Here is a 27,225-nt window from a genome sequence, read left to right as displayed (position 1 = left end):
GCCTGCAGCACCATTCAATAAGATCATGGCAGATCATTCCTTCAGTACCCCTTTCCTGCTTTCTCTCCATACCCCTTGATACCCTTAACCGTAAGAACCATTTCTAACTTCCTCTTCAATATATCCAATGAACTGGCATCAACAACCCTCTGCAGTAGAGAATTCCACAGGTTAACAACTCTGAGTGAAGAAGTTTCTCCTCATCTCAGTCCTAAATGGCTTACCCCTTATCCTTAGACTATGTCCCCTGGTTCTGGACTTCCCCAACATCAGGAACATTCTTCCTGCATCTAACCTGTCCAGTCCTGACAGAATTTTATATGTTTCTATGAGATCCCCTCATCCTTCTAGACTCCAGTGAATACAGACCCATTCGATTCAGTCTCTCCTCATCTGTCAGTCCTGCCATCCCGGGAATCAGTCTGGTGAATCTTCGCTGCACTCACTCAATAGCAAGAACGTCCTTCCTCAGATTAGGAGACCAAACTGAACACAATATTCCAGGTGAGGCCTCACCAAGGCCCTGTACAATTGCAGTAAGACCTCCCTGCTCCAAAACTCAAATCGCCGAGCTATGAAGGCCAACATGCCATTTTCCGCCTTCACCGCCTGCTCTACCTGCATGCCAACTTTCAATGACTGATGAACCATGACACCCAGGTCTCGTTGCACCTCCCCTTTTCCTAATCTGCCACCATTCAGATAATATTTTGCCTTCGTGTTTTTGCCACCTAAGTGGATAACCTCACACTTATCCACATTATACTGCATCTGCCATGCATTTGCCCACTCACTTGACCTGTCCAAGTCATCCTGCAGCCTCTCAGCATCCTCCTCACTGCTCACACCGCCACCCAGCTTTGTATCATCTGCAAACTTTGAGATATTACATTCAATTCCTTCATTGATGTATATTGTAAATAGCTAGGGTCCCAGCACTGAGCCCTGCGGCACCCCACTAGTCACTGATTGCTGTTCTGAAAAGGACCCGCTTATCCCAACTCTCTGCTTCCTGTCTGCCAACCAGTTCTCTATCCATGTCAATACATTACCCCCAATACGATGTGCTTTAATTTTGCACACCAATCTCTTGTGTGGAACCTTGTCAAAAGCCTTTTGAAAGTCCAAATACACCACATCCACTGGTTCTCCCCTGTCCACTCTACTAGTTACATCCTCAAAAAATTCAAGATGATTTGTCAAGCATGATTTCCCTTTCATAAATCCATGCTGACTTGGACCGATCCTGTCACTGCTTTCCAAATGCGTTGCTATTTCATCCTTAATAATTGATTCCAACATTTTCCCCACTACTGTTGTTAGGCTAACTGCTCTAATAAGGATTTCCTTCAGTTCCTCTTTCTTAAGACCTTTGCTCCCCCAGTATTCTCAGAAGGTTATTTGTGTCTTCCTTCGTGAAGACAGAACCAAAGTATTTGTTCAATTGGTCAGCCATTTCTTTGTTCCCCATTTATAAATTCATCTGATTTTGACTGCAAGGGACTTCACTAATCTTTTTTTTCTTCACAGATCTATAGAAGCTTTAGCAGTCAGTTTTTATGTTTCCGGCAAGCTTCCTCTCTCAATCTATTTTCCCCCTCCTAATTAAACCCTTAGTCCTCCTCTGCTGAATTCTAAATTTTACCCAGTCCTCAGGTTTGCTGCTTTTTCTGGCCAATTTATATGCCTCTTCCTTGGATTTAACACTATTCTTAATTTCCCTTGTTAGGCACAGTTGAACCACCTTCCCCATTTTATTTTTACTTCAGACAGAGATGTACAATTGTTGAAGTTCATCCATGTGATCTTTAAATGTTTGCCATTGTCGATCCACCGTCGACTCTTTGAGTATCATTCACCAGTCTATTCTAGCCAATTCACGTCTCATACCATTTGAAGTTACCTTTTGCTAAGTTCAGGACCCTAGTTTCTGAATTAATTTGTCACTCTCCATCTTAATGAAGAATTCTACCATATTCTGGTCACTCTTCCCCAAGGAGCCGCGCACAACAAGATTGCTAATTAGTCCTTTCTCATGACAAATCATCCAGTCTAGAATGGCCAGCCCTCTAGTTGATTCCTTGACATATTGGTCTAGAAAATCGTCCCTAATACACTCCAGGAAACCCTCTTCCACCGTATTGCTACCAGTTTGGTTAGCCCAATCTATATGTAGATTAAAGTCGCCCATGATAACTGCTGTACATTTATTGCATGCATCCCTAATTTCTTGTTTGATGCTGTCCCCAACCTCACTACTACTATTTGGTGGTCTGTACACAACTTCCACTAGCGTTTTCTGCCCTTTGGTATTCCGCAGCTCTACCCATACAGATGCCACATTATCCAAGCTAATGTCCTTCCTTACTATTGCGTTAATTTCCTCTTTAACCAGCAATGCTACTCCACCTCCTTTTTCTTTCTGTCTATCCTTCCTGAATATTGAATACCCCTGGATGTTGAGTTCCCAGCCTTCGTCACCCTAGAGCCATGTCTCCATAATGCCAATTATATCATATTCGTTAATAGCTGCCTGCGCAGTTAATTCATCCACCTTATTATGAATACTCCTCGCATTGAGGCACAGAGCCTTCAGGCTTGTCTTTTTAACACACTTTGCCCTTTTAGAATGCCCTCCACTTTTACTTTTCTTCTTTCTATCTTTTGCTTCTGCCCCCATTCTGCTTCCCTCTGTCTCCCTGCATAGATTCCCATCCCCCTGCCATATTAGTTTAACCTCTCCCCAACAGCACGAGTAAACACTCCCCCTCGGACATTGTTTCCGGTCCTATCCAGATGCAGACCGTCCGGTTTGTACTGGTCCCACCTCCCCCAGAACCGGTTCCAATATCCCAGGAATTTGAATCCCTCCCTCTTGCACCATTCCTCAAGCCACATATTCTTCTTAGCTATCCTGCAATTTCTACTCTGACTAGCACATGGCACTGGTAGCAATCCTGAGATTACTACCTTTTGAGGTCATACTTTTTCATTTCACTCCTAGCTCCCTAAATTCAGCTTGTAGTACCTCATCCCATTTTTTACCTATATTATTGGTACCTATATGCACCACGACAACTGGCTGTTCACCCTCCCCCTTCAAAATGTCCCTCAGCCGCTCCGAGACATCCTTGACCCTTGCACAAGGGAGGCAACATACCATCCTGGAGTCTCGATTGCGGCCACAGAAACGTCTATCTATTCCCTTTACAATAGAATCCCCTACCGTCATAGCTCTCCCACTCTTTTTCCTGCCCTCCTGTGTAGCAGAGCCACCCACGGTGCCATGAATTTGGCGGCTGTTGCTGCCCTCCCCTGGTGAGTTATCCCCCCCCCCCCCGCACCAACAGCACCCAAGGCAGTGTATCTGTTTTGGAGGGGGATGACCGCAGGGGACCCCTGCATTTCCTTCCACCGCTCTGCCTGATGGTCACCCATTCCCTATCTACCTGAGTAACCTTTAGCTGCGGTGTGACCAACTCACTAAACATGCTATTCATGACATCCTCAGCATCGCGGATGCTCTAGAGTAAATCCATGCGCAGCTCCAGTGCCGCAATGCGGTCTGACAGCTGGATACACTTCCTGCACATGTAGTCATCAGGGACACTGGGAGCCTTCCTAGCTTCCCACATAGCACAGGAAACTCAAACTTTGGGGTCAGGAGTGTGCTGGAATGGCTGTGGATTCTCAGCCCCATACATGGACATGTATATGCAAATACATGTATGCACATACAGGTAAGGGACATTTTACAGTGCTTTCCACTCACAGCAGAACAAGGAGGTCTGTGCAGGAGCCTGACTTGGGCAGGAATTCCAGCATATCAGGGGATCCATTTCTGGGTATGGACACAGGATCCAGGTTCTGGTAATGGGTGCAAAAAGCAAAAAATAGGAACCGGATTTAGAAGTTCCGGCACACCCAAGTGGTAGGTGTAGAAGGTGAAATGGGTGCAATGCAGCTGGGACAGGAAGGTTCTGAGAAATGTAGAGACCAGGCCAATGAAGAGTCCACCAAGGCAAAGATAGAAGGTGATGGTGACTTATGTCTTCAGATGCTCTAATAATGATTCTATGAGACAATGTGTTGTGCTTGAACTGTAGTGACCTTAGTCCATTTAATGTAACTCCAGAGTGAGGATCACATCTGGTGGCCTGACTTTTATACGAGGCCTGGCACACCTGTACAGGTAACCTACAAGTCTCCCACTGCAGTGCCCTCTTCTGGCATACCTTGTAATAGTACAAGCTGTAACCATGTAGGATACATGACATCACTCTCCCCCAAGTCCTTAGTGTACACTGCCTTTGCATTGACTGTGCTCTGGGCTTAGCTCTCTCTGGTTGATCCTTGGAGGGTCCTTTCCATCTTGGGTGAGTAGGTGGTGTTTCATTGGCAGTAGAGTTGCTGGTGGTTTCTGTTTGTGCGTCCATGATCACTCCATTCTCTCCCCCGCCACATACAGATTGTGCCGTTGGCTCATTACATTCATATACATTCAGGACCTCCAAAACATTTGCATTTACAGTATTGCATTCATGGTACCGTGGTGAGGTAAGTATATTTGAATGGTGAGGTATATACTTGGAGTCAGTGCTAGTGTCAGCACCGGTGCGTGAGGACAAACTAGTGCCAGAACTGCTGGATGGTGCCCAGTGCTGGCAGTGGGAACCCGGTTGGCTCAAGTTGCCTGCTCTCGGGGCTTTTGCCGTTGCTTCTAGCATCGGGCAGGTTCACAGATGCCTGTGACCTCCCTGTCCTCTCCTTGTGCCCCAGGTCGCTGCTGCTCCGAGGAGCAGTCATCTGGCAGTGTGCAGAGAACTGCTGACTCACTTGCCTGGGCGTTATTTGGTTTAGGATCCTGGCTGGTCCCAGTCCCACTTGGGAGAACTGTTGTGGGTGACCCTTCATTCCTGGGTGTAGCCTTGGTGGCGATAGGGTCTGGGGGCTGTGCCTTAGCGCAGTTTGCTCTTTCAGACTCATGGCGGTTGGTGCCTGAGAGGTGAAGTCGATCGAGGCAGGGAGTCAATACTGGTGCCACTGCCCTCCTGAGATCGCTTGCTCTGCAGCTTGTCTATATTAGCTGCTTGTGGCCATACTCCGTGGTGCATCAGTCTAGTCCCAGGGATGCAGGCTACAGCATTGGGTAGCTTGCTGGACCTGTGTGTTCCCGCTGGGTGTATGCCCGCTGCATTGACTGTATGCAGTTGAAATCCTACATCACACAACGTTTTATTACTTATTGTAAATAGCCCATAGCTCCGATCACAATCGCGTGACTTTTCCTTGCTTGTTGCATGTACACAATTCTGATCATCATCAATTACACATTTTACATCTAACTCAGTTGCTGTTACATTGATTGAGAGTGTGGAACTGTCCCTTTAAGTGTGGTGAGTTGTGGGCCTCCTTTAAGAGAGCCTTGCTATCTTTACCCCAATCCTTTTCTTCGCTTGGTACCACGTGTTGCTCCATCAGCGCAGCACCTCATGGTCTGGCCGCCGCCATCTTTTTCTTCAGTGCATCACCTCGTGGTTTGGGCGCCATCTTTCTTCTATCCACAATGTCGACTGCTGTGATGCTCTTCTCCCCGGGTTCTGCCACCGAAGCTGGGAAGTCACCTCTGGGTCTGATTTTCTTCCTCTGGACTCCTGCCACTGGAGCCTGGAAGGTGCGTTCGGGTCGTCTCAGCGGATCATCTCCACGTAGTCGTGCTGAGCGGTCTGTGCCTCGGGTGCTGTGCTGGCCTGCTCTCTGGTGCCGGATCCAACCTCAGGTGGGGGCTTGCTTTGCCTCTGAGCGTGAGGAACGTCGATTGCTGAAGGGATGAAATCTTCCCAGCTCCAATGAATCTTCTCCATCCACCTTCTTCTGAGTAGTGTTGGCCTATCACCTGCAACAAACCACAGGGGTAACTGGTGCACCGCGCCATCATGGAGTACCTTTACATTCGCACTACCAACGATTGGGATAAGTTCGTTGGCGTCGGTGCGCAGCTTTGCCTGAACCGGGACCAACTTGGGTCGTTCAGCCTGATTGTCCCATAGTCTCTCAAAGGCTTCTTGATTCATTACTGACTGGCTCACCCCGTGTCCACTTCCATGAAAACTGGAACACCCTTTATCTCAACTTCCACCCTCAACAGAGAACATTCTGTGGTGCAGGTAAACATGCTATATACCTCATCGTGGGGCTGAACTGCCTCTCTGCCTATCGCTTTATAATCCGCACTGGATTCATGGCCACCTGCAGACACTTCATCAACACAGTGAGTCATATTTCTTTTACACATTCGCTGAAGATGGCCCTTTGTGCTGCAGCCTTTACATACATAGTCTTTAAAACGGCACTGGTGAGCTCTGTGATTCCCTCCGCAACACCAGCATGGTGCTACTCGATTAGCCCCCCTCAGCGGACTCTGAGTTAAGGGATTTGAGGGGCCTGTTCTCTCTCTGCCCTGTGAAGATTCACGTTCTACAGTCCAGCCTCTAAAATGCACCATTCTGTGCACAGTATTTGCCGGGTTTGAGTACTGAGGATGAATCATCCGCCTAGAGCCGCAGGTTGAGTTCATGAATGCTTGGCTCATGGAGATGACCTTCTGCAGTGTGATTGTGGTATCCACAGATAGTAGCTTATGAAGAAGGCCCTCATAGCCGATTCCGATGACAAAGATATCCCACAGCGCTTCGATGAGGTGGTCGCCGAAATCACACGGTGCCGCCAGCCTCCTGAGGTCTGCAGCATATTTCGCGATCTCCTGGCTTTCAGCCATCGGTGTGTATAAAACCGGTGTCTGGTTGTGAGGATGCTCGCTTTGGGTTTGAGTTGCTCTTGGATCAGCATTACAAGCGCCTCGTACGTCTTGGTCGTTGTCTTCACTGGTGCCAACAAGTCCCTGACGAAGCCATAGACGGTGGGCCCACAACTGGTTAGCGGGATAGCTCTGTGCTTATCAGCTAGTGTGGCTGGATTGTCGCCTACCAGGTCGTTTGCTGTGAAGAAATGGTTGAGCCTCTCTACAAAGGCTTCCCAATCAGCACCTTCGGCGAACTGCTGCAACGTACCAAAGGTGGCCATTTTCACGTGAAGGTCCGTAATCTCGTCGCCAATTGTTATGTCTTCAGATGCTCAAATAATGACTCCACGAGACAATGTGTTGTGCTTGAACTGTAGTGACCTTAGTCCATTTACTGTAACTTCAGAGTGAGGATCACATCTGGTGGCCTGCGTTTTATACTAGGCCTGGCACACCTGTACAGGTAACCTACAAGTCTCCCACTGCAGTGTCCTCTGGTGGCACACCTTGTAATAGTACAAGCAGTAACCATGTAGGATACATGACAGTGACCTAACCAGGGTTTTAGATGTCAGCTGCAGGTAAGTCTGCTGGACAAGTTGTGACTTTCTGATAATGAAGAATCGTAAGGAGATGGCAGCCCCTACCATGACCTTGAATTATGGAATCACTGATGATACAATGAGTAAATGTCACCTGATAGCACTGTTGATGTCCATCATTTTGCTGATGATTGGGAATAGGCTGATAGAGCGGTAATTGCTGGGTTGGATGCATAGAATAGAATCATAGAATCATAGAATAGTACAGCACAGAAGGAGGACATTCGGCCCATCGAGTATGTGCCAGCTCTTTCGAAGAGCAATCCAGTTAGTCCCACTGCCTCGCTCTTTCCCCATATCCCTGCGATTTTTTTTTTTCCTTCAAGTATTTATCCAATTCCTTTTTGAAGGCTACTATTGAATCTGTATACGGCTAGGGAGGCTGACTGGCAGGCCTTGCAGCACTTGGCCACAGAGAAGAGGGAGGGAGGGATCAAGTGGGAGCTGTGGGAGGGTCAGGGCCAGAGGAGGGAGAGGATCGGGACCAGAGCATTGGGGTTGGAGTGGTGGGGGGAGAGAGGATCGGGGTGTGGAGGGGTCGGGGGGGTGGGTAAGGAGAGAATTGGGACCAGAGCACTGGGGCGAGGGGGTGGTGGGGGAGGGGGAGGTGGGGAGTGGTGGTGATGGGGAAGCGGGGGTGGGGGAGGAAGAGAGGATTGGGACCTGAGCATGGGGAGGGGGGGAAGGAGGGAAGTATTGGGGCTGGTGGATCTGGGGCAGGGTGTCCAGGAAGGTGATCAGAGACCTTGTTGGGCGGGGGGAGAGGGATTGGGGGTCTCGTGGGAGGGATCGAAGGCCTCATGGAGGCGGGAGGAATATCCAATCGCGGTGGTGGGTTTGGCAGGAAACGTTGGATCCAGGAGGTAGGTATGAAGGCACTTACTTCATGGATCCACCTTACTGAGGCCTGAGAAACCCAACCAGTCACAATTAAATTTAAAATGTTCGTTAAATCTGGGGCACACAAGCCGCCTTATGATTTTTAAATTGACGTCCCATCTCCTGGGAGCGGATTAGCTGCCAACGCGTTCCCCACCTCCACCCCATACCGGCTGTGTTAAAACCAGATGTGGGCGGGTTGGAGGCAGGTTAAGGATTGGAATTCAGTTTTTAACACTTCAGCCTCCGGCCCGACCACAACCCACATGATTTTTGGGGTAAAATTTTCCTCCCATGTGTGAAAGTGTTAAGGATGACCAACTGTTTCATATGAGCAGTTAAACTTCTTTTAACTTAAATCATTGAGTTACCACAGACTGGCCTTGTTTGCTGAGGGTTGTGTTGAGCAATTTGCTAGTGTAGTTTCTGCCCTCAGTGTAGATAAAGCTACTCCTATAAGTTTCAAATAAATGGTTTAATATTTCAATTAAAATAGCTAACAGGAATGCAACTGAACACTTTTAAGTTTTTTGTCTGCTAATATCGTTGACAGTATTTTCTATTTTATACAGAAACTCATTTAATAAAAATGCAATAACAACCAATTGAAACCTGCTGAAGGTAATTTGGAGCTATAAGCTGTGTTTCCATTTATCTGTTGCAGGTTGTTGCGATTGATGTCGACATGGCCTTTTTTGAACCCAAAATGCGTGACATCCTTGAACAAAATTGCACAGGTGATGAAGACTGCAATTTTTTTGACTGTTTCTCTAGGTGTAATATAAAGACTAAAAAATGCAAAGCAGAGCGTTCAAATAATAACCTGCAGGTCAGTGAAAACGTTTTTACTTTAAATTTCATGAATGTATTTTCATCAATAGTTTGGCTTTAATGTCCATACACCTCGGGTGATATGATATGTATATGGGAATATTATTGTGGTTTATGACCAGTGACCACCATTAAGAACACAATTAGCACATCCGTTCACCAATCCTAACTCCACTCACTTTGCAGCCCAATTCATTGCCTTCTAAACACTATCTGTGGCTCCCCATGTTTGTTCCGCTCTTTCTTGTCATTCCAGTTGACAACCTGCTCATCCCTCCTCTTCATTGTGTGTACTGTAGTGAATTCAATGGCCAGAGTGATCTCCTGGACTAGTTTTGATCACCTAGATGGGTCGGAGAGGAATTTCCCAGATTTTTTTCTCCCCAAATTGGCCTGTTTTTTTTAATCTGGCTTTTTGCCTCCCAAGAGATCACATGGTTCTGGGTGGGGTGGAGTGTATATGGTAAGATAGACAAGTTATCATAAGGATAGGCTCAATGGATCAAATGGTCTTTACCTGTCCATCATTTTTTGTATGTTTGGATTGTATCCTGGTTTCTCTCCACCTCGCTGGTTTCCATTCCACATTACTTGTGCCTGCTAACAAACTATGTCTTCCATAGCACTTCATAGGTGGAAAATAAATGTGAGGTATTGCATTTTTAAGAAAAATAGGGAGGTCACATATTACTTGGAAAATAAGAATCTAAATGGGGCAGAAGAGTAAAGGGATCTCGGAGTACAGATACACATTATTAAAAGTAGCCATAACAATACAAACCAAGGGCTCAATTTTCCACAAGGGTGATTTTTGGCACAGTTGAAGAGGTACATATGATTTTTTAGTGGCTCAAATATGCCAAAAAAAATCCAACTTTCACCGGAATTAACTTTTAATTTGGAGCAGCGCAGATTGGCCTTAAACTTTGTGGGTGGAGCTTAAGGCCTGTGCCAAAAACTGATGTTGCTAGGGTAACAAGGGACACTCAGAAGGGCTGAGGTTAGAAACTGAAAAAAGGCTGAGGTTGGGCTGGAAACTGACTTCCCGAGCCGAAAGGGCCTCCCCCCTGCCCCCCGTCCCGCACCCCCTGAACTACCTGCGCTGTCTTCAGCCTCCCGGTCTGCTCCCCCGCCCCTAGCCCTGGCCGAAGGGCTTGCCGGTGCGTTCTCCTGCCCCTAGCCCAGGCCGATTGGTCTCCTCCCTCCCGGTCAAAGGCTTCCCCCCCATCCCCTCTCCTCCCCTCCCCTCACCTCTCTCTTCCTCCCCTACCTCTCTCTTCCTCCCTCATCCCTCTCTCCTCTTCTCTCTTAACTTTCCTGCTGCTGCTGCTGCACTTACCTGTGCTGACTTCTTTAACTGTCCACAAGAGTTTTCTCGAATGGCCGCATACGCTGGCCTAAGTAGAACTAGAGTAACTATTAGCTGGCCAAAGTTGCCTAAATGGCCAGAATTGCTGTAGGTGGCTGGTAACGCCCCCTTTTGAGAAAAAAAAACGTACCTAAAAAAAAACTTAATTAAGTCAATTATGCTGGTGCAAATTGATCGAGGAAACTGGGGATTTTTAAGTTAGGCCAGAAAAAGCAGCCTACTCCAAAAAAAAACGGAGCAAATACTGAGGAAAATTGAGCCCCAAGCAGCAAGATTTATTTCTCAGGAAATAGAATTGAAAAGTTGGGACGTTATGCTGAACTTTTATCAAAGTTTGGTTTGACCACACTTGGAGTACTGTGTACAATTCTGGTCGCCATATTATGTAAAGGTTACAAAGGCACTGGAGAGGGTGCAGAAAAGATTTACAAGGATGATACCAGAAATGATAGGTTATACCTATCAGGGAAGGATGAACAGGCTGGGTCTTTCTTCTCTTGAAAAGAGAAGGCTGAGGGATGACCTAGTAGATGTTTTAAAAATTATAAAATATTTTGATAGAGATACATTGTAGGGAAGAGCAAAACTAGAGGCCATCAATATAAGATAGTCACCAAGAAATCCAATAGGTGGAATTCAGAAAAAACTTCTTCACCCAGAGAGTGGTGAGAATGTGGATCACGCTACCACTGGGAGTGGCTGAAGCGAATAGTGTCGATGCATTTAAGGGGAGGCTAGATAAGCATATAAGGGAGAAGGGAATAGAGGGTTATACTGGTAGGGTTAGATGAGGAAAGACGGGAGGAGGTTCGAGTGGAGCATAAACGCTGGCCTGTTTCTGTGCTGCATACCCTATGGAATCTCTATGTAATTCCTATGTACCCATAAACTGAGATGACTGTCTCGTTCAGTACAGATTTGTTGTGGGAACTTTGTTAGCTGACATTTTGCTTGCTCTCTGGGCAACCATGGTGACTGGTAGGAAATTTGAATCCCTTGGTTCTAATGCATTAATGGACTAAAATCACAGTGACCTAGATCCAATCATCTGCATGGATGCTTCAAACTTGCTCCCTCAATGTTTGACTGAAGCCTATAATCATTCTAAATTTTAAGAGAGAGGAGCAGAGGCAAATCTATCCACCATACTTCTAAACTTATCCTAAAAATTTTTTCCATAAACTATGACATTTTTAATTTAAAATGCAGTGATTCTATTTTTAAAATGAAATCGGCTTCACGGATGGTATAAAGTAAATATATTGGAATGGTGGAGATTAACGGGACATAAACCGATCTTGAAGGATGCATCACTTCATAGTTTATTTTCTATAAACTCACTGCTCCCCCTCACAGCTGCTTTTATTTTGCAAATTATTATAAATGTGTAACAATTACTTGTTGAAAAAAAGCAGCAAATCTCTGAAACTTCATATAAGCAGTAAAACTGACAGAAAACAGGGAGGATTACCAAGAGGTATAATTGGTGAACTTGTGCATGCTGCCACATGCACATCAGTGTGATTCCCCAGAGTGCTGTTTAATCAGCATCATTAACTTTCTAATGCTGCGTTACTAACAAACCGTAAAACTGAAATTGAAGCAGATGGTAACATTTTAAATATATATCACTGGCCTTTAGAAACTATTGCTGTCTCTGTCAGAGCTCATTGCCAGGCAGATTAATGGGCTAGATCTTCCAGGTGTTAACAACGTATGGCGTTATTAATGTATAAATCGGCCAGCAAATTCAGGGGAGTTAGAGCTACACCGTGAGTTGCAAATCTCCAGAAGTTGCTGGTGGATTTACCCCGCCCCGCCATTTGCTTCGCACAAACGGCATCTTGCCCTTAGCCTCCCTGTTATTTTTAAGAACTTGTTGGATTTGCCCATTAAACTTCCTGCAGAAAGTTAAGTCTGGCAATTACAAGCATAAGTGCCCTTTTAACGATGTGATAATTATTAGTGCAATACCAAACAACCTCTCTGGCCCAGAAAGGGAACAACTTAAACCATTGAGTTTACTCTTAAATCTTTCCTTCAGGTAGTGTGAATTGTTCATAGAGATTTAAAATTAAAATTACACTGTTTTTCTTTCTTTTTCCTTCCTGTCTGAGTCTCTCTCTTTCTTTCTCTCCTTTCTTTTTTTCTTTCTCTCTCTTTTTCTTTCTTTTTCTCTCTCCCTTTCTTTCTTTCTTTCTCTTTCTTTCTTTCTCTCCTTTCTTTCTCTCTCGCTCTCGCTCTCGCTCTCGCTCTCGCTCTCTCTCTTTCTCTCTCTCTCTCTCTCTTTCTTTCTCTCTCTCTCCTTTCTTTCTTTCTCTCTCTCTCTCTCTCCTTTCTTTCTTTCTCTCTCTCTCTTTCTTTCTCTCTCTCTTTCTTTCCTTCTCTCTCTTTCTCTCTCTTTCTTTCTCTTTCTCTCTCTCTTCCTTTCTTTCTTTCTTTCTTTCTCCTTTCTTTCTCCTTTCTTTCTTTCTCCTTTCTTTCTTTCTTTCTCCTTTCTTTCTTTCTTTCTTTCTTTCTTTCTCTCTCTCTCTCTCTCTCGCCTCTCTCCTCTCTCGCTCGCTCGCTCTCTCTCTTTTTCTTTCTTTCTCCTTTCTTTCTTTCTTTCTTTCTCCTTTCTTTCTTTCTTTCTCCTTTCTTTCTTTCTCTTTCTTTCTTTCTCTCTCTCTCTCTCTCTCTTTCTCTCTCTCTCTCTCTCTTTCTTTCTTTCTCTCTCCTTTCTTTCTTTCTTTCTTTCTTTCTCTCTCTCTTTCTTTCTTTCTTTCTTTCTCTCTCTCTTTCTTTCTTTCTTTCTTTCTCTCTCTCTTTTTATCTTTCTTTCTCTTTCTTCACCGGAATTGAGTTTAATTCATCCTCCTTCCCCATTGTGCCTCTGTTTCTTTCTCAATCCTCAAATCTCATTTATTAAGGAGATAGACTGTGAGTCTCGCTGGTCATGAAAATCGCAGATGCCCCGCTGCCCCGCTGCCCTGGCACCACCGTTATCAGCTCGCACTTCCAAGTTACGGTGCAAAAAAACATTTCGAGCTGAAGGGTGCAGGAGACTAACTAATGGTGTACGCTGCAAGATGCCCTGCACCAGCAAGATCCAATTTTTAAATTTTTAAATGAAGAGTGGGCTGAACCTTGTAATAATGTTTCAGTGAAGGAATTTCGAATATCAAAAGCAACTGGAGCGGAGGTTGAAAGTGAGTGGTTTCTTGGTAGGCTGGCAGAAACATGAAAACTGGCTAGAAATGGGCTTGCATTACAAATAATTACTGCTGTGCACATTGCTGGTAAGTTCAGCCAGGAATGAACAAACATAGTTGCTGGATTGGCTCATGATTTGATGGTTAGACGACTTTAGGAATGCACTGTTGTGTGCATGTTTGTTGATGTTCAATTTTACAGTGTAGGGCATGCTGTAACAGTTGTGGAGCTGATTTTTCACCACTTTGTACCCGGGGACAAATTATTTTCTGGGAGTAAAGCAGGGGAAAAAAAGGACATTAACCGAAATGCTGGACATCCACTCCTTTGTCTTCCCCAAAGTTTTCTGGAGACCTTCACAGGGGGGCAAGGGTTAAAACTCTTGCACCTATAGCTAACACAAGCATGGAAATCCTATGCTGATGAGGCAGGAATGGGTTCATGGTCCTTCTCTCCTCAGTTTCCTGGGTCCATGCTGGGCAACCACAGGTTTTCAGGTACAAGAGGGCCTTAGGCTTTGCACCTAGCCTCAATTAGATCAAAGGATCTGAACGAGATCAGACACCAGGCAGATGGAGGATGAAAACAAGTGTACCTTTTCTGAATAAGGTGATGCACTGGATCTTCTGGCTGGTATGTTTGTACTGCAGCTGGAAGGCGCACAGCCAGATGACGTACGGCTATTTTTTAAAATCCGCATACATTAACAGAAATAAATTGCCACTAAGTCAGCTAATGCAGAGAAATCAGAAATCAGAGTGACAGAAACCTGACTTCATCACCAAATAGTCTCTCGAGGTTCCAGAGACCCCGATTTGACAACATAAGACATCAGCATTTGATACTACTTTCTCAAATGTACTGTTACCAATTATGAGAAATTTAACCCAAGCACTTTTAAATCCGGGCTCAATTATACAGCTCCATTGCAGCCATGTTATATCCATCATCATCATCATCATAAGCAGTCCCTTGGAGTTGAGGATGACTTGCTTCCACTCTAAAAGTGAGTTGTCAGGTGACTGTACAGTCCAATGTAGGATCTACAGTCTCAAACACATAGAGACATAGAAAATAAGTGCAGGAGTAGGCCATTCGGCCCTTCGAGCCTGCACCACCATTCAATAAGATCATGGCTGATCATTCCCTCAGTACCCCTTTTCTGCTTTCTCTCCATACCCCTTGATCCCTTTAGCCGTAAGGGCTATATCTAACTCCCTCTTGAATATATCCAATGAACTGGCATCAACAACTCTCTGTGGCAGGGAATTCCACAGGCTAACAACTCTCTGAGTGAAGAAGTTTCACCTCATCTCAGTGCTAAATGGCTTATCCCTTATCCTAAGACTATGTCCCCTGGTTCTGGACTACCGCAACATCGGGAATATTCTTCCTGCATCTAACCTGTCCAGTCCTGTCAGAATTTTATATGTTTCTGAGATCCCCTCATCCTTAACTCCAGTGAATACAAGCCCAGTCGATCCAGTCTCCTCATATGTCAGTCCTGCCATCCCGGGAATCAGTCTGGTGAATCTTCACTGCACTCCCTCAATAGCAAGAATGTCCTTCCTCAGATTAGGAGACCAAAACTGAACACAATATTCCAGGTGAGGCCTCACCAAGGCCCTGTACAACTGCAGTAAGACCTCCCTGCTCCTGTACTCAAATACCCTAGCTATGAAGGCCAACATACCATTTGCCTTCTTCACCACCTGCTGTACCTACATGCCAACTTTCAATGACTGATGTATCATGACACCCAGGTCTTGTTGCACCTCCCCTTTTCCTAATCTGCCGCCATTCAGATAATATTTTGCCTTCGTGTTTTTGCCACAAAAGTGGATAACCTCAAATTTATCCACATTATACTGCATCTGCCATGTATTTGCCCACTCACCTAACCTGTCCAAGTCACCCTGCAGCCTCTTAGCATCCTCCTCACAGCTCACATCGCCACCCAGCTTAGTGTCATCTGCAAACTCAATTCCTTCATCTAAATCATTAATGTATATTGTAAATGGCTGGGGTCCCAGCACTGAGCCTGCAGCACTCCACTAGTCACTGACTGCCATTCTGAAAAGGACCCGTTTATCCCGACTCTCTGCTTCCTGTCTGCCAACCAGTTCTCTATCCACGTCAGTACATTACCCCCAATACCATGCGCTTTAATTTTGCACACCAATCTCTTGTGTGGGACCTTGTCAAAAGCCTTTTGAAAGTCCAGATACACCACATCCACTGGTTCTCCCTTGTCCACTCAACCAGTTACATCCTCACAAAATTCTAAAAGATTTGTCAAGCATGATTTCCCTTTCATAAATCCATGCTGACTTGGACCGATCCTGTCACTGCTTTCCAAATGCGCTGCTATTTCATCTTTAATAATTGATTCCAAGATTTTCCCCACTACTGATGTCAGGCTAACCGATCTATAATTCCCCATTTTCTCTCTCCCTCCTTAAAGAGTGGTGTTACATTAGCTACCCTCCAGTCCATAGGAACTGAGTCGATAGACAGTTGAAAAATGATGACCAATGCAGCCACTATTTCTAGGGCCACTTCCTTAATTACTCTGGGATGCAGACTACCAGGCCACTGGGATTTATCAGCCTTCAACCCATAAATTTCCCTAACACAATTTCCCGCCTAATAAGGATTTCCTTCACTTCCTCCTTCTCACTCGACCCTCGGTCCCCTAGTATTTCCAGAAGTTTATTTGTGTCGTCCTTCGTGAAGACAGAACCAAAGTATTTGTTCAACTGGTCTGCCATTTCTTTATTCCCCATTTATAAATTCACCTGACTCTGACTGCAAGGGACCTATGTTTGTCTTCAATAATCTTTTTCTCTTCACATATCTATAGAAGCTTTTGCAGTCAGGTTTTATGTTCTCAGCAAGCTTCCTCTCATGCTCTATTTTCCTCCTCCTAATTAAACCCTTTATAAAATTCTCCCATTCCTCAGGTTTGCTGCTTTTTCTGGCCAATTTATATGCCTCTTCCTTGGATTTAACACTATCCTTAATTTCCCTTGTTAGCCATAGTTGAACCACCTTCCCCATTTTATTTTTACTCCAGACAGGGATGTACAATTGTTGAAGTTCATTCATGTGATCTTTAAATGTCTGCCATTGCCTATCCACTGTCAGCCCTTTAAGTATCATTCGGCAGTCTATTCTAGCCAATTCACGTCTCATACCAATTGAAGTTACCTTTTGCTAAGTTCAGGACCCTAGTCTCTGAATTAACTGTGTCACTCTCCATCTTAATAAAGAATTCTACCATATTCTGGTCACTCTTCCCCAAGGGGCCTCGTACAACAAGATTGCTAATTAGTCCTTTCTCATTACACATCACCCAGTCTAGGATGGCCAGCCCTCTAGTTGGTTCCTCAACATATTGGTCCAGAAAACCATCCCTAATACACTCCAGGAAATCCTCCTCCACCGCATTGCTACCAGTTTGGTTAGCCCAATCTATATGTAGTCACCCATGATAACTGCTGCACCTTTTATTGCAAGGATCCCTAATTTCTTGTTTGCTGCTGTCCCCAACCTCACTACTACTGTTTGGTGGTCTGTACACAACTACCACTAGCATTTTCTGCCCTTTGGTATTCCGTAGCTCCACCCATACCGATTCCACATCATCCAAGCTGATGTCCGTCCTTACTATTGCATTAATTTCGTCTTTAACCAGCAACGCCACCCCACCTCCTTTTCCTTTCTCCGTGTTGCCAATTATATCATATTCGTTACTTGCTGCCTGCGCAGTTAATTCGTCCACCTTATTACGAATACTCCTCGCATTGAGGCACAGAGCCTTCAGGCTTGTCTTTTTAACACACTTTGCCCCTTTAGAATGTTGCTGTAATGTGGCCCTTTTTGCTTTTTTCCTTGGGTTTCTCTGCCCTCCACTTTTACTTTTACTTCTTTCTAGCTTTTGCTTCTGCCCCCATTCCACTTCTGTCTGTCTCCCTGCATAGGTTCCCATCCCCTGCCATATTAGTTTAACCCCTGCTCTCACAGGTGGGGCAGACAGTTGTTGAAGGAAAGGATGGGTGTGGAGTCTGGGTTGATGCATTCTCATTCCACTGTCTACGCTTGGTTTCTTCTTCTCGGTGATGGGACTCGAGGTGGTCAGCGCGCTCCTGGATGCTCTTCCTCCACTTTGGACTGTTATGGGCCAGGGATTCCCAGGTGTCGGTGAGGATGTTTCACTTTATCAAGGAGACTTTGAGGGTGTCCTTGAAGCACTTCCTCTACCCACCTGGGGCTCGCTTGCCGTGTTGTAACCTCCGTGTAGAGGGCTTGCTCTGGGAGTCTCATGTTGGACATGTGGACGATGTGGCCCACCCAATGGAGTTGATCGAGCGTGGTCAATGCTTCGAAGCTGGGGATGTTGGCCTGAGCAAGAACACTGACTTTGGTCACTACATTTGCAGCAACATACATTTATATAGCACCTTTATCGTAGTAAAATGTGTTCATGCGTTTCACAGGAGTGTAATCGGACAAAAAATTGACACAAGCCAAAGAATTACATAGAATTACATAGAATATACAGCACAGAAGCAGGTAATTCACCCAACTAGTCTCTGCTGGTGTTTATACTCCACACCAGTCTCCTCCTATTCCATCTCCCTCATTGCAGCCTTTCAACATATCTTTTTATTCCCTTTTTTCTCATGTACTCGTCTAGTTTCCTTTTGAAAGCATCCAAGCTATTTGCCTCAACTACTTTCTGTGGTAACAAATTCCACATTCTAACCACGCTCTGAGTAAAGATATTTCTCCTTATTTCCCTGTTGGATTTATTAGTAGCTATCTTGTATTTATTGCCCCTCGTTTTAGATTCTCCCACAAGTGCAAACATTCTCTCCACATCTACCTGTCCAACCTGTTATGTCTTGAATAAAGAATCTGACCAGATACTGTAAGCTTAAAGTAATATGTGACAGTAGTCCTTTATTACAGGTCTGCAGAGTGCATCTCCAGCCTGTGAGGCCTCCTTGTGTACAGGTGCTCCCAAGGGATTGTGGGATCCCTTGGGACTCGAGGGGATGAGCCCTCTGGTGGTTAAACAAGGTATTTACAGGTTTACATATATAACAACACTCCCCGCCAAAGTCAATACTGTAACTATTTACAATGTGAGTCGATCTGGGGCCTTCCTTTCCCTGGCTGATCGTCTCGGTGCAAATGCTGATTTTGGTGAGTCGTTTGTTGGGCCCTTGCAGGGCTGCTGTGCAGCTGGCCTTGCGGGGCTGCTGGATGTGGTGAGTCCTGCTGGGCTGCTGCAGGTAATGGGTTCTGCTTCGTGGTCAACCGCTGGGTCAGTTGCCACTTTGTGTGTTGGGGGGTCGAAAAAGGTAGAGTCTATTGTGGGTTGTTCTGGACAGTCCGTGAATCTGAGTTTGGTTTGGGCCAAGTGTTTTCTACAGGTGAGTCCATTTGAAAGTTTGACCAGAAACACCCTACTCTCCATTTGGCCACGACAGTGCCGGGAAGCCACTTGGGACCTTGACCATAGTTCAACACAAATACAGGATCATTAATCTCGATTTCGCGTGACACATTTGCGCGATCATATGTATTCTGTTGAAGCCGCCTGCTCTCTACCTGTTCGTACAGATCAGGGTGGACTAACGGGAGCCTTGTCTTAAGTACCCTTTTCATGAGCAGTTCAGCGGGGGGATCCCCAGTGACCGAGTGGGGTCTTGTGCGGTAACTAAGCAGGGCTCTGGGTAGGTGAATCTGCAGTGAGCCTTCAGTTACCCTCTTCAAGCTCTGCTTGATTGTTTGCACTGCTTTCTCTGCTTGACCATTGGACGCTGGTTTAAACGGGGCAGATGTGACATATTTGATCCCATTACGGATCATGAACTCTTTGAACTCGGCACTGGTGAAGCATGGCCCATTGTCACTCAAGGACATCAGGCAGGCCGTGCGTGGCAAACATGGCCCGCAGTTTTCAATGGTGGCAGCGGACGTGCTTGCCGATATTATCACACATTCAATCCATTTGGAGTACGCATCTACAATCACAAGGAACATTTTTCCCAAGAATGGGCCTGCATAGTCGACATGAACCCTGGACCACGGTTTGGAGAGCCAAGACCGTAAACTTAGTGGCGCCTCCCTGTGTGCATTGCTTAACTGTGAACATGTTACATTTGTGCACGCAGGACTCTAAGTCCGCATCGATACCGGGCCACCACACATGGGATCGGGCTATTGCTTTCATCATTACAATGCCTGGGTGGGTACTGTGGAGGTCACTAATGAAAGTGTCCCTGCTCTTTTTTGGCACCACTACCTGATTACCCCATAGGAGGCAGTCTGCTTATATGGACATTTCATCACTGCGCCGCTGGTACGGCTTTAGTGCTTGCTGCCTCTCTAATGGGACACTAGACCAACTCCCGTGGAGCATACGGTTTTTTACTAAGGACAGTAAGGGGTCCTAGCTCGCCCAGGTTCAAATCTGTCGGGAGGTAATAGGTGATTGCTCACTCTCGATGCTTCCATTACCATAACTAAATCTGCAGGCTGTGCCATCTCCACCCCTGTGGTGGGCAATGACAGCCTACTGAGTGCATCGGCACAGTTTTCTGTGCCTGGCCTGTGGCGGATGGCGTAGTTGTATGCAGACAATGTGAGCGCCCATCTCTGGATGCGGGCCGATGCATTCGTATTTTTCCCTTTTCAGAAAAGAGGAATATAAGTGCCATATGGTCGGTTTCCAATTCAAATTTGAGCCCAAACAAATATTGATGCATTTTCTTTACCCCATTAACACACTTAATTATGCTGTCGGCCCTCTCAGCCTTAGACAGACTTCTGGATGCATAAGCAAACTGGTTGTAATTTCCCAGATTCATTAGCTTGTTGCAATACACACCCAACACCGTATGACGATGCATCACATGCTAGTACCAAACGCTTACATGGATCATACAACGCAAGCAATTTGTTTGAGCATAGCAGTTTCCTAGCTTTCTCAGTCATTTTCTTGGCTTTTACCCCATACCCATTCATACCATTTACGCAGTAAAGAGTGCAGTGGCTCTAACAGTGTGATAAGACCCGGTAAAAAGTTACCAAAGTAGTTCAGGAGTCCTAGAAACGACCGCAGCTCCATCACGTTCTGTGGTCTCGGTGCATTCTTGATTGCCTCCGTCTTCAAATCGGTGAGCCTGATGCCATCCGCCATGATTCTTCTCCCCAGGAACTCCACTTCAAGCGCCAGGAAAATGCACTTAGAGCGTTTTAACCTGAGCCCCACACGATTAAGCCGACTAAGAACCTCCTCCAGGTTCTGCAGATGCTCGACGGTGTCCCGACCTGTAACCAAGATGTTGTCGTGGAAGACTATGGTGCGCAGGACTGACTTCAGCAAGCTTTCCATGTTCCTCTGGAATATCGCAGCAGCTGATCGAATCCCAAATGGGCATCTGTTGTAAATGAAGAGACCTTTGATGCAGGTGAGGCCCTTCGATGAGTCCTGCAGCTCCTGCATCATGTAGGCCGAGGTCAAGTCCAGCTTCATGAACTTTTTTCCTCCTGCCAGCGTCGCAAATAGGTCGTCGGCCTTTGGTAGCAGGTATTGATCCTGCAGAGAGAAACGATTGATAGTTACTTTGTAATCACCACAGATTCTGACGGTACCATCTTCCTTGAGGACTGGAAAAATTGGACTGGCCCACTCGTTGCATTCGATCGGCGAAATGATGCCCGCTCGTTGCAGCCGGTCCAGCTCGATCTCCACCCTCTCTCTCATCATGCACGGTCCTGCTCTCACCTTGTGATGGATGGGTCATACCCCCGGAATCAAGTGGATCTGCACTTTTGCTCCTTGGAACTTCCCGATGCCCGGTTCAAACAGCGAGGGGAACTTGTTTAGGACCTGGGCACATGAAGTGTCGTCGACTGACTAGAGCGCTCAGATGTCGTCCCAGTTCCACTGTCTCTTTTCCAGCCAGCTCCTGCCAAACAACGTGGGGCCATCACCCGGTACCACCCAGAGTGGTAAATTGTGCACCGCTCCATCGTAGGAGACCTTTAGGTTGCACTGCCGATTACGGGAATCAGTTCCTTTGTGTACGTTCTCAGTTTAGTACGAATGGGAGTCAGGACTGGCCTTGAGGCCTTGCTGCACCACAATTTAGCGCAAGTCTTTTTGCTTATTATGGACTGGCTCGCGCCTGTGTCCAGCTCCATTGACACCGGGAGTCCATTTAATTCAACCTTCAGCATTATTGGGGGACACTTTGTGGTAAATGTGTGCACCCCATATACTTCTGCCTCCTCGGTCTGAGGCACTGGTTCATCGTGATCCACCGTGGATCTGTCCTCCTCTGCAACATGGTGGTTTGCAGGATTAGCAGGGTTTGCAGCTTGTCTGCACATACATTGGAGGTGTCCCATTGTTCCACAGCCTTTGCAAATGTATACTTTGAAGCGGCATGAATGAAAACGATGATCATCTCCGCTGCGCCAACAATGTGTTAATGGCCTTGCATTCACCGACCTTGATGGTGGACTCTGAGACATCTGCGGACGTGCAGCTGCAGGCATGTGAGTCCTGCTCTGGTAGTTATGATTCCAAAACATTACTTTGTTCACAGTACTTGCAGCAGCACTCGTGTGCTGAGAGATTTGCTTGGTTTTGTCACTGGTGGTGATGAACGCCTGGGCTATCGCTATGGCTTTATTCAAGGTTGGGTCTCCACAGTCAAAAGTTTGCCAAGTATTACTTCATGGCCAATGCCAAGTACAAAGTCATCCCTGAGCATGTGCTCCAAGTGTCCTTCAAATTCACAATGTCCTGCAAGGCACCTTAGCTCGGCAACGCAGCTCTCCACTTCCTGGACTTCAGACCTCTTTTATGTGTAGAACCGGTACCTCGCCATCAGAACGCTTTCCTTCGGGTTTAGATGCTCCCGGACCAGTGTGCACAAATCATCGTATGTGGGTTTCGCTGGAGTGAGCAGATTTTTCATGAGGCCATACGTTGGTGCTGAAGGCGTGTGTGGCTATGGTGTGTGCTTGTTTGGCTGCTGTGGGAGGCTCGAGGGAGATTCACCAGCAGCAAAAAGCTTACTAAGCACCCAGAACATAGTTGGCACTGAGTTTTTTGTCCAACAAATATGATATAAGATGGAAGTGATTGTGGAGGCCCTGGAGCTGGTAGCCAGGAACACTGGTGGCAGAGGGCTCCCAGTGGTCTCAGAATGCGGCACTACACCCAAGGTGTCGCAACCCATTGCCAACCACACGAGAGCCAGGAGCAACATCTTGCTTTTGGCTCATTGCACGTTCCCACCTCAGGACTGTCCTTTCCCTATCCATCCAAACAGCGGGTCTGCCATCATCCCCTTCCCGCCCCCCCCCCCCCCCCCAATGAAGCATTGCCTGAGGAGCTCTTCAGCTAGGTGACTTGGAGTCAGAAGGGGAAGGGGTAGCGGGGGGCGGGGGGCGGGGGGCGGGGGGGAGGGTTGGTTTTTACAGAAATACTTATGATTTCAGACAGATGTTCAGTTTAAATGTTTTTTATTTAACAAAACCTTGTTGCGCATTGACTCAGATAGCTGCACCGTTACACGCTGGTGATTCCTTAACATCAAAGGGTATAATTACACTTAACTTCAATCAACTTAAACTTTAACTGCCCACCATTGATGTATGACCTGCACACCCAGCAGTGCGTCAGCTTTGTAAATACCACCAACGTTCTTTCAGGCAAAGCGCTCATTGATAAGCTCCTGACATAAGGCTCTTGCATCTATCATGCCACCTCGGGCCCTTTCATGCGGTCTACAAGGGGGGCGGGGGCTTGGCTACAGCATCAGCCTAATTGTCTGGGCCGATTTCAGCGTCCGCCTCCTCATCCTCCTCTTCCTCTCTCTGGTGAGGTGGACTGTCAGACTCATCAGGCAATTCTTGTCCCCTCCAGATAGCCAAGTTGTGCAGCATGGAGCACACCACCACGAATTGAGCTACCTGCTCAGGGTGGTATTGGAGCTTGCCTCCTGAGTGGTCCAGGCATCAAAAGTGTTGCATAAGCACTCCAATGGTTTTCTCGACGATATTGCGAGTGGCTCTGTGGCTCTCATTGTTTTGCCTCTCGGATTCAGTTTGGGTGTCACGCAGGGGGGTCATCAGCCAGGTGGCGAGGCTATATCCTTTGTCACTAAGCATCCAGTATTGACCTTGTGGCTGATTGTTAAACAAGTCAGATACAGTGCTCTCACGCAGGATGTGAGCATCATGGAGCATTCACTGCCAGTATAATTTTCTGGTGGTCGACAACGAGTTGCACATTCAGGGAGTGGAATCCCTTGCATTTCCTGAAAACCTCTGCCTCTTGAAAAGGTGCCCGCATCACAATGTGCATACAGTCTATTGCTCCCTGCACCTTGGGGAAGTTTGCAATTCTGGAGAATCCTAGAGCCCTCTCACTCTGTGCTTCCCTGGTCATAGGGAAGCTGATCAAGTCCCTCCTGCATGCATACAGGGCTTCAGTGACCTGTCTAATGCAGCAATATGTGGCATGCTGAGACATACCGCAAATGTCGCCAGCTGTGGCCTGAAAAGAACCCGACGCGTAGAATGACAGTGCCACGGTGACTTTGACCTTGACGGACAGTGCAGTACTGATGGTGCTGGCAGGCTTTAGATCTCCCCTTATGAGCTGGCATACCTCAGTGATAGCCTCTTTGTGGAAGCACAGTCTCCGAAGGCAGGTGGTGTCGAGCAAGTCGAGGTAAGACCGCTTGTCCCTGTACATGCGGGGGGTGTAACGTCTGGTCCTCCTCATCAGTCTGGCACATCTTGCATTGGGCACATACTGCTGTGGAACGTACCTTCGGCCATCTCAAGTCTGCAGCATGTAATTGGTTATCAAGAGAGGGTGAGAAAGGACAGGCCCCATTGCAGTAGCTCGCTGTTTTCCACCCATTGGTCACAAACAATAAATGTCCAGACGATGACACCTATTCAATTCCAATCGTCACAGTATGGTCAAGATGTTTATACGGATATTCACATTAACCTCCACAGTGACCTCCACAGTACATCCGAACTCCCCCGAGGTTGAAGCACAGCAGCCTTTTAAAGGATGCGACATGTGATGTAGAACATGGCGTCCATAACGCTGTGATTAGTTCCGGTTAGTTCCACTTTTTTTGGGCGAGCGATATTGTGGGCGATATGTGTGCAAGGTGGTGAAAGTGACTCTGGGCGATCTCATGGCTGCTAGTTTCAGCAAATGTGATCTTTATGACAAAAAAAGGTGGGATGGCGGTATTATTGAAGCTTGGTATTAATTCTGTGTGGAAAGTAACGCTGGGCGATTATTATGGCCGTTGATTTCGCCCACTCTGATGATTCCGCCCCAAAAAAGTGGGCGGGCGGTATTATTTTTTCCCGGCGTTACTTTCTCCATGTGTGTAACGCTCGGCGGTAAGTTTCCGAAAAATGCCCGTCGGTTTCCATTTTGTGGCTAAATGGGCAATAAGTAGATGTTAAGCATGCAAAAAAACGAGGAAACGCTAGCCCTATATTCCGAGAAATAAATCCATGTTTTTCGCATTTTTAATTGCTTTGCTGACCTGCAATGAAGCTTTCATGATTTGTTAACCAGCATCCCAAGATTCCTTTGCTCTTCTACCCCATTCAGTTTCTTGTTTCTTATTTTCTAAGGTGTAGGTGATGTTTCTTTTATTCCCACCAAAGTGCATCACCTCACATTTATCTACATTAACTGCCTAGTCTGTAAGTTGTCTAATGTCTTGAAGGAAATAATAAAATAGATGGCCAAAAGCTTGGTCAAAGAGAGTAGAGAAGATTCCACAGTGTGTGGCCAAGACTGCTCAATGCACGGCCACAAATGGAGGGACGAAGGAAGTTAACGATTCACAAGAGGCCAGAATTGGAGGAACGCAGAGATCTTGGGTGGTTGTGGGGCTGGAGGAGGTGATAGAAATAGGGAGGGGCGAGGCCATTGAGGGATTTGAACACAAAAATTAAAATTTTAAATTCGAGGCTTTGGTGGACCAGAAAACACTAAGTCAGCGAGCACAGGGGTGATGGGTGAACGGGACTTGGTGCAAGTTAGGATACAGGCAGCAGAGTTTTGGATGAGCTCAAGTTTATGGAGGGTGGAAGATGGTAGAGCAACCAGGAGAGCATTGGAATAGTTGAATCTGGAAGTTGGTGAGGGTTTCAGCAGCAGATGGGTTGAGGCAGGGATGGAGACAGGGATATTAGAGATGGAAGTACTTGGTCTTGGTGATGGAGAAGATATGGGGTCGGAAACTCAGTTCAGGGTTAAATAGGATGCCAAGGTTTCAAACAGACTGGTTCAGCCTCAGACAGTGGCCAAGGAAGGGGATGGAATCGATGGCTAGGGAGCGGAGTTGTGGCGGGTGCCAAAGACAATGGGCTAGAACCTGCACTTTTGAGCTTATCACCCAAAAATGGGCATTCTTTCTGGCATGGGCGGAAAAATAGGGTTTTCAGATCGCCGGCTTCTCGCCCATTCTCAAAACACCTAGTTTACATTTTTGAGCGATATCAAATGGCCGGCAGCATTAAATTTTTTTGACCTTCTGCCGTAAAGTGTGGCCGTCCTTAGCAACTGCGTGGCAACGCTCGATTCCCACGATTCAGGAGGTCAAGGGTCACCATGACATGCGCAGAAGAGGAGACAGAAAGGGAGCTCAGAGGGACTTAAGGCGTGGCTGGGTGTGGTGTGGCTGCTTTGAGAGGAAGGAGGGAGACTTTAGAGCTTCACAGCAAGTAGGTAAACAAAAAGTAGTTGTTAACAGCCACATATTTGACCAAATTTGCCCTATTATGGAGGGAGAGGAGGAGGCATCATAGCATGCTGTGGAGACTGATGCTGGAGAGAGCAATGAAGTGGGAGAGGAGCTCATTGGAGGCCGCAAAAGAGCCAGGAGGTTCTCGGATGAGACAAATACCTGCCTCCTGCAGGAGATCGAGTCGTGCTGGGGTAATTTGACACAGGGAGAGCGTGGGAAGCCCACCCCAAAGGCCTACCAGAGGATATGGACCGAGATAGCAGAGGTGGTTTCGTCGGCAACCAACGAGGTGCGTGAGGGCAACCGATGCCGCAAACGATGGAATGACCTTGTGGGATCCGTAAGAGTAAGTGTTACATTGATTTACATATACTTATGTATTTATATAATTTTATGTATTTATATAATTTGATTTGTAACAGTCATGAGTGACTATCAGCAGATGTGAGGTCTTGCACTTTTAACAGGAAGGTTTTACTCAAAGCCTGCGGTCACATAGAAACATAGAAAATAGGTGCAGGAGCAGGCCATTTCAGCCCTACTAGTCTGCACCGCCATTCAATGAGTTCATGGCTGAACATGAAACTTCAGTACCCCATTCCTGCTTTCTCGCCATACCCCTTGATCCCCCGAGTAGTAAGGACTTCATCTAACTCCCTTTTGAATATATTTAGTGAATTGGCCTCAACTACTTTCTGTGGTAGAGAATTCCACAGGTTCACCACT

The 27,225-nt window shown here is 46.4% G+C and overlaps 1 protein-coding gene across 1 annotated transcript in view; it reads left to right on the top strand.

The window, feature by feature from the left end:
* Positions 1–27,225, top strand: part of dipk1c (divergent protein kinase domain 1C) — an 89,335-nt gene that overhangs the window by 50,316 nt on the left and 11,794 nt on the right. Inside the window, exon 3 of the mRNA XM_070879039.1 lies at positions 8,948–9,112. Within this exon, the coding sequence (XP_070735140.1) occupies positions 8,948–9,112 (165 nt within the window). The remainder of the gene's footprint in view (positions 1–8,947; positions 9,113–27,225) is intronic.

This window comes from Pristiophorus japonicus, chromosome 1, assembly GCF_044704955.1.
Source record: "Pristiophorus japonicus isolate sPriJap1 chromosome 1, sPriJap1.hap1, whole genome shotgun sequence".
NCBI lineage: Eukaryota > Metazoa > Chordata > Chondrichthyes > Pristiophoridae > Pristiophorus > Pristiophorus japonicus.
Note: the sequence above shows the minus strand (reverse complement) of the source record. Positions and strands in the feature narration are given on the sequence as shown.